This window comes from Bemisia tabaci, chromosome 10 (genome assembly GCF_918797505.1).
Source record: "Bemisia tabaci chromosome 10, PGI_BMITA_v3".
Classification (NCBI taxonomy): Eukaryota; Metazoa; Arthropoda; class Insecta; order Hemiptera; family Aleyrodidae; genus Bemisia; species Bemisia tabaci.
In genome coordinates, this window is record NC_092802.1 from 27,056,318 (window position 1) to 27,070,374 (window position 14,057).

Consider the following 14,057-nt stretch of genomic DNA (forward strand, 5'->3'; position numbering starts at 1 on the left):
ATCGTGAATTCTCTTGTTGTGCTGCTTGCCTTTTTTGAAATCTCTGTAAATGAAAACTAAAGGGGTTGATATGTGCGAGTTAATGACGCGCCTTATCAACACATTGTGTTGGAGTTCACTGCTTGTTTTTATTACATTTCTTCAAGAAAACTATAGCTGGCATTTTTGCTTGAAGTTGTCAACCGAGGGTTAGGGTTATTTTATGTTTTGCCCGTGTTAACCATACTTTTGAGTTGAAATTCCTCTCTGTGTAACTATATCGTCACCTTCCGGCCAAAGTATCACAAGCGCCATGCGACATTTCATAATTTCCGCCGCCATTTTATTTTTTTACTGAGAAGCTGTTCAACGAAAATGTCCGAAAATTTCACTGAATTTTCTTTGCGCTGCCGATAAAATTCAGTGAAATTTTCGAACAGACTCAACCAACACTTTCTCTGTACAAAAATAAAAAGGCGGCGGAACTTATGAAATGTCGCATGGCGCTTGTGATACTTTTGCCGGAAGGTGACGGTATTGGTACTCCACGACATGGTCAAACATGGTACATCGATGCGCTCATAGAGTCATTCACAATCATCTTAGGACTTGGCAAGGCCACCATCGTAAAACGTAGCATTCACATGCAACTTGGCGACAGTCCATTGGTGTCCTTCTACCTACTGGCGTTCCAGTTTTTCCTCCTCTCATCGACAGTCGTGCAAAATATCTCACTGCCTCAGGATGAATTAGAATATTACATTCGAATCTTTCCAGCGCTTCATGTGTCTCCTCACTCCTTATTATTCGAACTTGCGGTGAAATTGGTCTTAATTTTTAGCACGGCCGAGCGGTCAGTAGAATCGGACGATTTTCACTGAATTAATTGTGGGATCCAAAGTGATTTCCTCAAGTATTATATGAGTGAAATTTTAAAGTTTAGTGAATATTTCTAAAATGTGCATTTGTTGAATGCGGCGGGAGTCTCCGTTAGTTTTTTTGTGTAAACTTCCGGGAGGTGAATCTACCACGTGAAGATTGTGATTGGTAAAACCTATAGATTGACTCAACTATCGAACATTCGTCGGTTAGGCCCAGAAATCAGACGGTCAATACTTTCTCCACAAAAGCATGTCCATGCCTCAGATTCTTATCAAGGTAGCCATCTGCCCAAAATATGTATTGATTTTTTTCTTTTTAATTTTTACCGAAAATTTCTGTAAGAAAAGGGACCTGTTGCACAATAATTTTTATCCATTTTCTAAAATTACTATAAATGAAATACCAACATTTTCCGTTTACCATTCAATCAAATTTTTGTTGAAAAACTAGTTTCAAAGTAGCCGAAAATCCAACTCCACATTAAAGCTCAGAAGCGGGAAAAGCTGCAGTAAAGCTGCAACCGCCATTTATCCCTTTTTCTGCGTTTGTTTATTTTTACATTCTGCTAGCAATTGTAAAAATAGATCAAGTATCCCGACCCTGCTTGCGATGTCATTGCTGTTTGAAATGAATATTTTTGGTGTTGCTTTCTCCTCTTCTTATTCTGTTTTAAAATGAAATTGTTATCAGAATAGCAGAGAAGTTCCGAGGACCCGAGGAGAGTATTCTGTGACACGTGCCGACGTAAACTGTTTCTCGTCCATTTAAATCCATTAAGAATATCGATTCTCGGTGAGGTAGTCTACCTCACCTGCATTTGATTGTCTTGCATACATTTAAAAGGATGCAGAGTTGCCATTCCGTAAGAATTGCCACTAAATGCGGGGTTTTACAATTTTCTTTTTTAGCCGGAAGAAAGTTCTCGTATTGGAACGAGACACAGTATTGATAGGAAAACCAAAATCACGAAGAGAGACAAATGTAGATTCTGGGTTTTACCATAAATCTGCCATCGATGCATTTCGCGCTACCATCCGTTTAGCATTCTCGCACGTTCGGCAGACTGCCCAACGCATTATTCCGTGGCCATTAGCAGACGAGTATAACAATGTTGCTGCCTATCACAAAATGTTGACTTCCCGAAAGTATTTTTTCCTCGTGCGATTTAATAATTCATTAGATATGTATCCACTATGCTGTCGTGCTAAGGAAAAACGCCGTATGAGCCTTCAGCATTGTCAAATTCCTTTGATAAAACACGAATCTCCTGGTAAACTCATGAATATTTTTATTGTGATTTCCTGGATAATTTTGTTCGCAATTTCACCGAAAGCTCCTGAAAATCTCAAGGAAAAACATTCATTACTTTCCTTAAAAATGAACATATTTTTGAAGGAAATCTGACAAATTTCGAATGCGCATACGGTGTTCTTCCTTAGCACGGCAGTATAATCTCTAATCTCGACTTCAGGCTTCTGAAGTTGTATCGTAACATTATGATGATGACGAAAATATTATGAGAAGCTGAATAGGATAATGAGACGTTTGGGTCATGAACATGTGGATATATCGCTTTTTTATGACGTGGAACTTACAGCGTCTATATTCCTAAGGCAAGCACAAGTTACAAGCACACTAAATAGTCCGTGGGGTCCCGGCAGTAGAAACGCCTACGAATAAGCGGATAGGCAATTTGGCCGCCTCAGAAGTTAAAATAGTTACCTATCTAAAGCGCCTTTCACTCTCATCCTTATCTCTGTGGTTAGCTACGAGCGATGGCTCCTCCGTGGCGTTCGAGCGGTAAAATTGACGGCAAATAACCCTTTAAAATTGGAGAAATTTCCAAAATACTTATTTTAAAATTGCTTCACAAAGCTGGAAATATTTTGAAAATATAAGACGTTTGTGTGTGCGCAAGCGCAGATACCGATGATTGAGATCGAAAAATGTTTACCTCCGACTGTAAAGTTATAAATCTCCGCTCATGTTTTATTTTTTGCCCTTAGAATAGAATTTAATTTTTAATATAATTTATTTAATTTTATTTATTTTTAATACAATTTAAAAATCAGTGAAAATGTGGACTAAAGAGTGAAATCTGTTCCGTAAGAATAGAATTGACTCTACAAAAAATGCGTTGATTTTGCTCGGCACTCATATATTTTGGGAGATTTCTGGGGGCAAAATAGGCTCAACTAACTGATTGTTGAAATCGATAGACAAAGAAAACAAGAAGAAAATGTCCTATGGAAGACGATCCCATTGTTGGAAGTAGTTGGGTTTAATAGACCGAGGAAGTAAGTAATAGGCTTACTAATGGCGAATCACGAGAGACTTCATAGTTATTTCATCATTTTCCTCCTGAGTCTTTACCAACTACCCGTTTCAACCAATAGGATTGCTCAATTTTCCCTGGGTCTTCTTTGTCTATCGCTCTGTCTATTATTTTCAATAATCAGCCCGCAAATGTTACTGCTAGAGCTTAGGACGTTTTGGACTTCCACTTGGTCTTTTCGAATCAATAAACTTGAATGGCCATCGTGGACGATCTTGGAGACTTTAACGACGGACTAGAAAAGTAGGCGAAATTCGAGGTAGAATATAGAACACTAAAAACCTAACTCGAGGTTCCCAAATTGACCTGTTCTGGGAAATGGGGCGATTCTATTGGCGGAAGCGAGTGGTTGCAATGGACAAAGTAGGTATAGGCAATAGACTAACGAATGGAGACCTCTTAGTTAGCCCATCATGTTCCTCTCCTTTATCTATGTCGCGAACCACCCATTTCAACCAATAGGATCGCTCCGTTTCCCCTTATTTGGACTGCATTTTGCAATTTGGAACTATACATTCTGGCTCATCTGAAAAAACACTTATGTGCATAGGGAAACTAATGGCACATACGTTGTTTTTAAACCGGGCTAGAATTTATAGTTCCAAATTGCAAAATGTGGTCCATTTGTCTTCCGTGTCCATCAATTTCAATAACCAGACCCCACGAAAGGATTCATTCCGGTTTTCACTCCAAGTTTCTCATCAATGAACATTGGAAAAACGCCGTTTGTCAATGCTCATTACACAGTGAAAATTTAAAACGTTGAATTTGACCTTATTTGTGCCATTCAGATCACGTTTAGAGGAAACGAACCAAGCCACATCAGCTATTGCCAAATTCAATTGGGCGATTTAATTTTTTACATGAAAATGATTGTAAGACGGAGGGTACTGCCCAGTTACCCCACCGCCCAGTTACCCAACCTCACCTTATACGTGCGGATTTTTGTGCAAATTTCAGTGAATTTTCAGCATAGTACGAAGCAAATTAAACTTTTCTGAGGAGCCACACGAACATTCCCTTGTAAAAAATGAAATTGCTCGGTTTTTGGCGATAGCTAATGTGATTTAGTTTCATTCTGTTGAACGCGGTCTGTTTGTAACATATATCGTCGTGTTCGACGCTCCACCAGATTGCTCTAGACGTCGGGAATTAAAACTCTGGACGCTGACCAAAAAAAAAAAAAAAAAAAAAAAAAAAAATTGACGAAAATATGTCGACTGAAGAAGTAACTAAGTCTATCTATACCTGAAGTGGAGGTATTTTCGTTCTTTAGATGGTTTTTTCGTTTGCGTCCGGAGATTTAACGACCCAAAATTTGTAGCGATCCCGTGGAGCTTGGAGCTCGGAGCTCAACGATTAACGTTATAATTTTCACTGTGCACTGGAAAAAAAAACACATTGGATCTAGAGTCCAGACTCTTGAAAACATTGACAAGAAAAAGGACTCTTGATTCAATCAGATTTAGTTTAAATCAAAAGGAAATCCGCTCAAATTAAGAGGCTTGGTTCTTGATTTAAGCTTAAATCTGATTGAATCGAGAGTATTTTTTCTTGTCGATGTTTTTAAGAGTCTGGACTCTTGATCTAATGTGTTTTTTTTCCAGTGTGTGCTCAATGTCCATTTGTGACGAGCTAACAGAAACACAATGCAGATCTGACATAATTTCTTTTCTTTTCAGGGAGAACGTTCAGTATGATCTGACGCCATTTCAGGGAAAGTACCCCGACGTTTTTTGAAGCCAAGCCAGAATGGAACTCATTTCCATTGAGGAGGAGTTGAAGAAAAATCCCCAGTTGAAACTGGATGATATAAAGCTCTTGAGAGATTGGATCGACCAAGAAAAAACGGCGCCAACTTCGTTATCTGGTATAATATTCACGGCACTAATCACACGTGCACAATGCACTGCCGCCTCCTTTCAGTCTACCAATTTTAAACGATTTAACAGACTGCAAAGGACCTTTCTCAATTAAACGATACAGTTTTAAGGCGTTTCCTCCCGGGATGTAAACAAACATCGATACATCGAACAAAATGTCGCTAAAATACGAGTTTTGCTTTTCACACTACTATGTACAAACAGAGATGCAGCAGTGTAGATGCATACTTCAGCAGTCTATTGGTGAAAAATCTCTAATCCATGAAAAAACCCTTAATTATAGCGAAATGAGACTATAAATGCGAGGTGTAGGATTTGATTAGTCAAATCGCACTAGAATTTTCACATTAAGTCTCCTTTGGATTTAATTTAGGGTTTTCGAGAGAAACTTTTTCACGAATAGCCTGCTGGAGTATGCTTCTACACCCTGGTAAAAATAGGCGATAGGAGCTGCGTTTCAAAATACCATAGGAATTCTTATAGCTGGCTAGAGAAGGTGATAGAAAATCATATACCTGGCTGTAGAAAGCCGAGAAAATCACACAGCCGGGCCATACGAAGCGATAAAAAATTATACAGCCGGGCTATAGTTCCTATCAACGGGATATTGCAGTTTATCGCCATCGGCCATAAAAGGCTATAAGAAATTGTGTAGAAATTCGTGTGCTTTGGAAATCATTAAGTTTGATACGGAACCACCTTATAATATATACAAAACACACATGATATTTTCCTTTAATACATATTTTTTTCATCAATTAAAATGAGAATAATCCATACAGGATGTGCAAAAATTTCAAAATCATTAGTTGAAAAACGCTGACTCCGCGAGATTAAATATTAGAGCCTAACACAAAGCGGAGCGGCGACGCACTGGCGCCTACAAACCTAACAGGGATACCTCACGCATTGCGCAATGCGTGAAGTATCCCTGTTAGGTTTGTAGGCGCCAATGCGCGTTTCGCGCTGGCTGCTCGCCCGCCGCGCCGCAGCGTGCCACAGTGCTGCTTGAAGCAACTATTTCACACCAGAGGTATTGCACAGTATCATATGAAGGCGCTCCAACATATTAGGAATAGAATGGCAGGCATCTTTTATAAGTACGGAGCTTTCCTCGCAAAATGAATCAAGATACTACGGCCCAGAAAGAGAGCGGTAGTCCAAAAACTAATTAGTAACGTTTAGCATACACTTTATCGCCTGGTTGTTGCTTAGTCGCCATCGGCTATAAAAGGCTATAAGAAATCGTATAGCCAACTATAGGAGCCATAGGAAATCTTACAGCCGGCTGTAGGTCTATAGTATTTTGGAACACAGACCCCACTGCCAATTTTTACCAGGGCACCAGGGCACTGCTGCATTTCAGTGTTTACATGTAGAGTGAAAAGCCAACTTCGTATTTTAGCTACATTTTTTCGATGTATCGATGTTTCTTTACCTCCTGAATCACCTTAAGCCATGTTTGGAACGTCCTCTTTTTGAAGCTGTGATTGAGTATTTAAGGGCTCTCAAAACGCCCGAAAAAAGGACTTAATCTCTCTCGAGGTGGGTGGTCGAAGTTAAAACCTAAGACGAGCTAAATGTTTGATGATTCAGCTGATAGGAATGTATTTTTGTTGAATGTAAAAAAAAATGATTTGAGGATTTTCAGCGTCTGTGATTTTATACATAATTGCTATGGATATACATTTTACATAAGTTTTACAGAGTTGTTTCTTTTGCGACCGACTCACGTCGATTTGATTTGAATTTTAAGATTTAGCTCATTCTCTTAAGTTCATTTTTAACTTGCATTAAGTGTCCATCTTTTTTTGATACATGCCTATGAATTCAAGCTTTTTCGTGTCTGCTGAAAGCAGTCTTCAAACAAAATCTCGAGGCTTTCAGTGCATCGTTGAAGTTTTTTGACACACACAGTAATCTATACACTGATGGTCATGCGACCACAGTAAATTGATTGACATGCACTGAAAAAAAATTCTCGGCGTTGTTACCAAGGTCCGTTGGTCCCTTTACTATCTCACTTTTTTTACCAATTATTGGTAATTTTACCGAGACAGACTGGTAAGCTTACCTAAATACCGGTATTTTTACTGTTTTTTTCAGGTAAGAATACCACTTTTATTGGTAATCAATTCCCGGTAACTTTGCCATTTTATCTCGGCAATTCTACCACAGCCGATGAAAAATATTGGCGTTTTTACCAAGGTATCCAGTAAAATTACCGAGAAAGTTCAATAATTTTACCAAGAAAAAACTGGGATCAAATAGAACTCTGAATTCTTGGTAATTTTACCCTTTTCTTAGTAAATACACCGAGATTTTTTTTTTCCAGTGTGCAGATCTTCGTTTTTGGGCCCGTACGCTCTCCAAAATTTTGACAGAAAACTGTATATACCTTCAAAATTTTAACTTTTCTGATTATAGTAACTCTGTTCAGCTATGTTTACGTCCAAGGAGGCTGCATGGTCCGAGACTTGCCTATTTTCTTAAAATCTGGTTCTAATAGTGACTTTCTAAAGTCCACCTGTTATGCACGAGTAGTTCGTTGAATTGACATGTAATTCACTTTTTCCAGACGTGCAGTTAGCTTTGTTCTTGCATTGTTGTGATTACGATCTAGAGACGACGAAGAACACTATCAAAACTAATTATAGATGGCGCGCTGAACAGCCGGACTACTTCACCAGACGGAATTTTACATTGGATTCTGGACTGGCTCATTCCTTGGATACCGTGTTAGTGCAACTATTTACAGAGCCTCATAAATATATTTATGATAAATAAAATGACTAGTGTATGCACATTTATGTCGAGGTAGATGTAAAAACCTGGTGCTTCAAGAACGGTGGATTAGTTGATTTTCGTTAATTTTTTGGACAAATCATGAACGGACCACTCAAGAAGGTGCTAATTTGAGCATTATGATATTTCGGTGTAAGTCCGCAACCACGTATCTCGGCTTGTGACGTCGCAGACTCGCAGACTTCCTGTCATACTTTGTTTTTTAAACGGAAAACTACTCAACGGCAATTCTTTAAAAATCCCGTGATTTTTCTTTTCTGTGCGAAGAAACCTCTGCAAAAACCTCAAGGAATGATGTCAATTTGTTCTCCTTTAAAAACATAAAATAGAGGCGGAGATTTTCAAACACCGCAAACTAGATACTTACGCCGCCGATATGTTTTCTTTTCAAAATTTCACGTAGAACACAATTTTTACGACGAAAATTACTAAAAGTAACTCCTACCGCACAATTACGCTTTGGATAAATTAAAACTTCCCGCTCATAGGAACAAACAATAATCTACTTGAGTTGAATCGCAAGCTAAAATTACGGCGGCGGTCTTTATGGTATTATTTGATGATTAATGCATGCAATGAATGCCGAAATTAAGCGAGCGATAAAATAAGTTCCGTGTATCAGAAATATACACAATATGAGTCGCAAATTAAAAGAAAATTACAACTAATGTCAATTTGATTGCCATTAATTATTAAACGAGAGAAGCTCCTTCAATTAGTAGATAGGCAACATACACAACACTCCATTCAGTCGCAGTATACTTCTTTTGCCTCCTCTTGGTTTTAATTGTTATAATAATTGGTTCCCCATAGGAGTTTCCTGCTTCTACCGAAGCGATCGACCGCTGACGAGCTGATCATTGTGGCCCGAATCAAAGACAACGACCCAAAGAGTTTCCTCATGCTCGAGTCGGTGAAATTATTCTTCATGTTCATGGACATGGTTCTGGCTAAACATGGGAGCAGCAACGGGGTGGTTATCATCTATGACTGCGAGCCAATTACCTTTGCCCTGGCTCGTAAATGCCAGATCAGCACCCTCAGGGCACTCCTTCACTTTCTCCAAGTTAGTATACTCAATACTCCCGACCGCCGCATGCTTTGCCTAGAGTCCCGTTGTGGATGTCACAATGGAGATGTTGCATGTGTGAGGGATATGCGATTTGACCATTGATTCTTGTGTAAAAGTTTGCGAGAAACACGATGGTCCCACTGGTTTTCTCTGAAATCATCTCCCAAGCTCAAAAAATTAAAAAAGCTCTCAAGTTGAAGCCAAAATGGAGGGGATATCCCACGCTATCTTGAGAGTCCACCTCTATCAAGACAAACTCCTCCATGCAAAGATAGGGAGCAAATACATTAGCAGGGCTGCCACTTTATTTGGGGACTCCAAAACTGAAAACACGGCAACCTTGTTAATGTATTTGCTTCCTATCTATGCATGGAGAGTTTGTTTTAATGTAGAGGTGGACTCTCAGAGTAGGGTGGGATATCCGCTCCATTTTGGCCTTACTTTGAGAGCTTTTTTTAGAGCTTGGGAGATGATTTCAGAGAAAACCAGTGGCACCATCGTGTTTCTCGCGAACTTTTACGTTAGAATCAATGGTCAAATCGCAAATCCATCACACATGCAACAATGCAACATCTCCATTGGACCGCGTTTAACAGAAAGGAACCAAGCCACACCAGCTATTGCCAATTTTAACCGGGCAATTTAATTTTTTTACGAAAAAACGTTTCTGCGGATCCCTTTGAAAATTTTAAGGAATTTGCTTCGTACTATGAAAAAAGTTCACTGAAATTTCAAAGGTTTTTGAAACATTCACACTCAAGGTTCCTTTCTGTTTAACGCCGTCCAATTGGGAGTAAAGATCGCATTGATCGGACGATTTTTGTACATAGTTTACATCAGATTTAATTAAAAAACTTTAATATTTCAATTTACTTCTAAATTCTTCTTTATAACTCTTCTCATTAAGTTACCCCACTGTGTTACGCGGACACCCTGTGTATCGATTCTTTTCCATAGATTTAAATGGCAGATCAATCGATATATCGCGAAGCACGCCACACCACAGTTAAAAATGCTACATTAAATCTCGCATTTTAAGATGTTAAAGTTAAGACATACAACGGTGATGTTTTGTTCTCCTCTCATTCGTACATTTTTTGTTTCAGGAGGCGGTTTCCTTCAAAGTGAATGCGATCCACTACATGAACGTAAATGCAGCTTTCAACTTCGTTTTTCAGTTATTTAAACCATTTGTGGCTAGCGGCTTAATAAATAAAGTGAGTCTATATTTAACCATTTCGAATTGAATCTTTTCACAGATCCTCGACAACGCAAGGAGAGGAAAAATGATTCCTCTAAACGGAACTCTCGATCTTGATTATTTGTTTCTTGTTTTTTATGATTTTAAACGACAATAACTCGTGCAGAGTGTACAGACATTTCAAAATTACGAGTTACAAAACGCTAACCAAGCAAATTTGAGTATGAGAGCCAAACTCAACGATGCGGCCAGCGCGGAGCGCGTGATAGCGCCTACAAGACTGCTTGGATACCTCACGCATTGCGCTTACGAACCGTGATGTACGCGCAACGTGGGAAGTATCCTCCGTGGTGTACGCGTAATGCGAGAAGTATCCGTGCAGTCTTGTAGGCGCTAACACGCGTTCCGTGCTGGCTGAATAGGTGTGTGGGGATCTAATATTCAAACTCGCGGAGTCAGTGTTTTTCAACTCATGATTTTGAAATGTTTGTGCACTCGGTATGGTTATTGTCATTTGAAGTGATAAAAAAATTAGGTAGCAAAATCCGACCAATTTTCTATCTTACTTCACATGTTCATTAAATCATACGGAAAAAATTCCAGCTAACTACTTAAGAGGATTTTCAGGTCTCGAGATACAAGAATAGGGGCAGGAGCTGCGGGAGAGAAGAAAAATCCAAGTAGCATTTTTCGACGGGAAAATTGCGATATTTAGAAATTAAGTCGCGCTTTTGTTACGATTTTTTGGCGATAAAATAGCTAGGATCATCAACATCTGTGCGATTATTCTCAATCTTGTCGCAATTTTATCTCTATATAATCGCGTTTGGTAAAATCGAACTTTAATATCAATTTATCACGTTTTTGCTCGATAAATCGATGAATTGCGATAAATCGCCGTCGAAAAATCGCGATTATATTGCAAATTTATGCTACGAAATCGCACTTTTTCATCCGATAATATTGCAATAAATCTACGTCATCAAAATCGCGATACATTCTCGAATCAAGTCGCAACCGCAACTTATGGCGATCACTGCTACGGGGAGGGTCTCTGACAATGTGTTTTTGTAAACACCAGATAACTTTTCAAAATTTCTTTCCACAGTTACACTTTCACTCTCCAGGATCTTCTACAATTTTTGCTGATTTGGCTCCAAATTCGGTACCCAAACATTTCAACGGAGAAGAAGAGACGTCTTTCGTTCAAATGCATGGTGAGATAGCATTATTTTGATAAAAACCAAAGAAATAATGTAATAAAAAATTGAATCAATTAATTAAATTATAAAAAAAATTCAGAAGATAGGATTGGTTTAGATTGAGCCATCTGACTTTGTGAATGTCTGTGCAGACGGCGCTAAGGGAAGGATAAAATTGCATTTATATACAAAATAGTTTTTTAAACTAATTTTTATTAGTGCAACCTATATTGCCTGACTCGTGCTGCCTTTTGAAAATATGTTTTCTCCTCAGTCTTAAATTTTTGTACTTCAATATTTTCTATTATTTTCTATTTCAATATTTTCCTATGTTTTAATATTTTATGACTTTTGCACCTGAGTTTTAAAAGATATATTTGCTTGCGATCCTAAAGTCTAAATGTTTCTAAATCAACATTTTTGCAGTTTTTCCACGCAGAAAAAGAGGATTCCCATGATTTATTCTTAAACAAGCATGTGAGAAAAAACTTTGCCGATGGTGAAGCACAACCCCCATTTGTTACAGAAAAAATGGAGGAGGGTCTCAAGTCAATTCTATTATCTTCTATTCCAATATTTTTATATCTTTTAATATTTTGTGACTTTTTGCACTTGAGTTTATATATTATATAAAAAAAAATTCTTACGATCCCAAGCTCTAAATTTTTCTGAATCAACTTTTTTGCAGTTTTTCCGTGAAGAGAAATGAGATGAGAAAAAGAATTCTCATGATGTAGGTATTCTTAAACAAGCATGTTTGCCAAAAAATTTTTGATCGTAAACCAAAGCCTCTTTTTGTTACAGAAAAAATGAAAGAGGGTCTCAAGTCATTTCAACCATGGTTTGAAAAGGAGGAAGCGTCGTTGATGACATTTATGCAAAGTTTGGAATTGGAAAAACAGCAAAATGGCGATTTGTCTGAAACAATTGGTTCTTTTCGACAACTAGACTTTGACTGAGATATCTCTGGGCTGATCTTCAATTTCAGCACGCATTAGGCGTCGGAAGATAAAACCTACGAGCTACATGTGTTGGAGTTCGGGAAAAGAGACTTCGGGGGTGGGAGTTTATTTTGACCTGATTATAGATTTACTGTTCCTTGTAGAAATTGACTCCACATAGTTTGTAGCAAAGAGCACCAAAACCAAAGAGGACGGATATTTCACAAAAAGTATTATGTAACGAAAGTTTACGATATTCCAATCGCAAAACGCATTTTTCGACTTAAACCACTAATATTCTCTTCATTAAAATGAAAATATTCAGAGAGCTAATAATCGACATTTCAACGAGAAGTACTTAGAAATACCCCTCGCGACTTCGAAAATCGGCGTGTGACACAACGCCAGAAGCGGTTCTTGCAAGTTAGCAACCTTGTGTTTCCTCTATTTGAATGTATGTTGAACAATTGAATCGACGTATGCGAAAACGTCTGATGTCCAAGACAGGGTTTCAAAATTTGAGTGGACAATTTGGTCGTGACTTAACGACGAAATATGGTTTAAGACGTTAGGAATTTAGATCAATTTTATAAATCATCCCCTAAGTGTAATTAAACGTTTACGAAAGAGATCGATCCTATTCAGCAGCATCAAAAGAAACCCACCGCAATTATAAAACCCTGTATTGGACAAAGGACGTTTTCGCATCCATAGTGGCAGTGGCTGCAATCAAACTGTTCAACGCTTCCTTTGCAATTAAAAAACAAAAACAAAATGAAGCATCGATATTGCATCGTGTGCGACGATAAAATAAGAGAGTCACGCTTTTCAATTGCTGAGTTTCAAGATCTCTCGATCTCACTTCGTTGATTTTACTTAAACTTATTTCTCTTAATATTAATTCAGCATCAAGCATTTCAAAACACACCAGTCAGTTCCTATTTTCAATATTTAACGAATAAAATTAATTATGAATTTTGCTCTATATATAATTTCCATGAATCAGTTTCGAGGTTATATCATTTGTTTTTAATGAACTTGAATTTCTGCGAGTTCGGGACCTTCTAATAATCTTGTAATCGATGAATAAACATTGTTGGCGTTCAGAAAAGAAAAGCCTTTTCCGTATTTATTTCCGCTTTATCTCTTTTCACTACAGATAACTGCAGGTCATAATATGACTTGTGATTGTCTTCAACTCTTGGTCCATTTAATGATTCCACGCGGCCAATTTCGCAATTGGATCAAAACAACGTTGCAAGATTATCAGTAAATAAAAATCGTGCACTTTCATGAGTAATTGGACCGCTTTTAGCAGAAAGAAACCAAGCCACATCAGCTATTGCCAAATTTAACAGCGCAATTCAATTTTTAACAAGAGAATGTTTGTGCAGATCCCTCCGAAAATGTTACGAAATTCGCTTCGTACTTTGTAGAAAATTCTTTTAAATTTGTACAAAACTCCGCACGTCCGTTTTCGTGTAAAAAAAATGTGCCTGATTAAATTTGGCAATGGCTGATGCAGCTTGGCCCCTTCCTGCTTAACACGGTTCAATCGCAAGATTTTATTGACAGCTAACACAATTAGAGTAAAAATATTCTGTAAACGCATCCCTCAATGATATTAGAACAGATGAATTCCCCATAGAGTTTTCTGAAAATATTTTCAATTTCAAAACTTAAAATATTTTCTAAAAAGTGAGAAATGTTTCTCTTCTAACAGATAGCACCGACGTTTTGCGTGCTTGCAATGTTAC

At 38.0% G+C, this 14,057-nt stretch overlaps 1 protein-coding gene across 1 annotated transcript; it reads left to right on the forward strand.

The window, feature by feature from the left end:
* The first annotated feature begins 682 nt into the window (after nt 1-682).
* LOC109044632 (alpha-tocopherol transfer protein) lies at nt 683-13,635 on the forward strand. Its single transcript, XM_072305571.1, has 7 exons — nt 683-1,137; nt 4,879-5,066; nt 7,658-7,817; nt 8,698-8,950; nt 10,063-10,173; nt 11,266-11,374; nt 12,164-13,635. Exons 2-7 carry the CDS (start codon nt 4,949-4,951, stop codon nt 12,316-12,318), a joined length of 906 nt encoding a protein of 301 aa, XP_072161672.1. The 5' UTR covers nt 683-1,137; nt 4,879-4,948; the 3' UTR covers nt 12,319-13,635.
* Nucleotides 13,636-14,057: the final 422 nt, after the last annotated feature.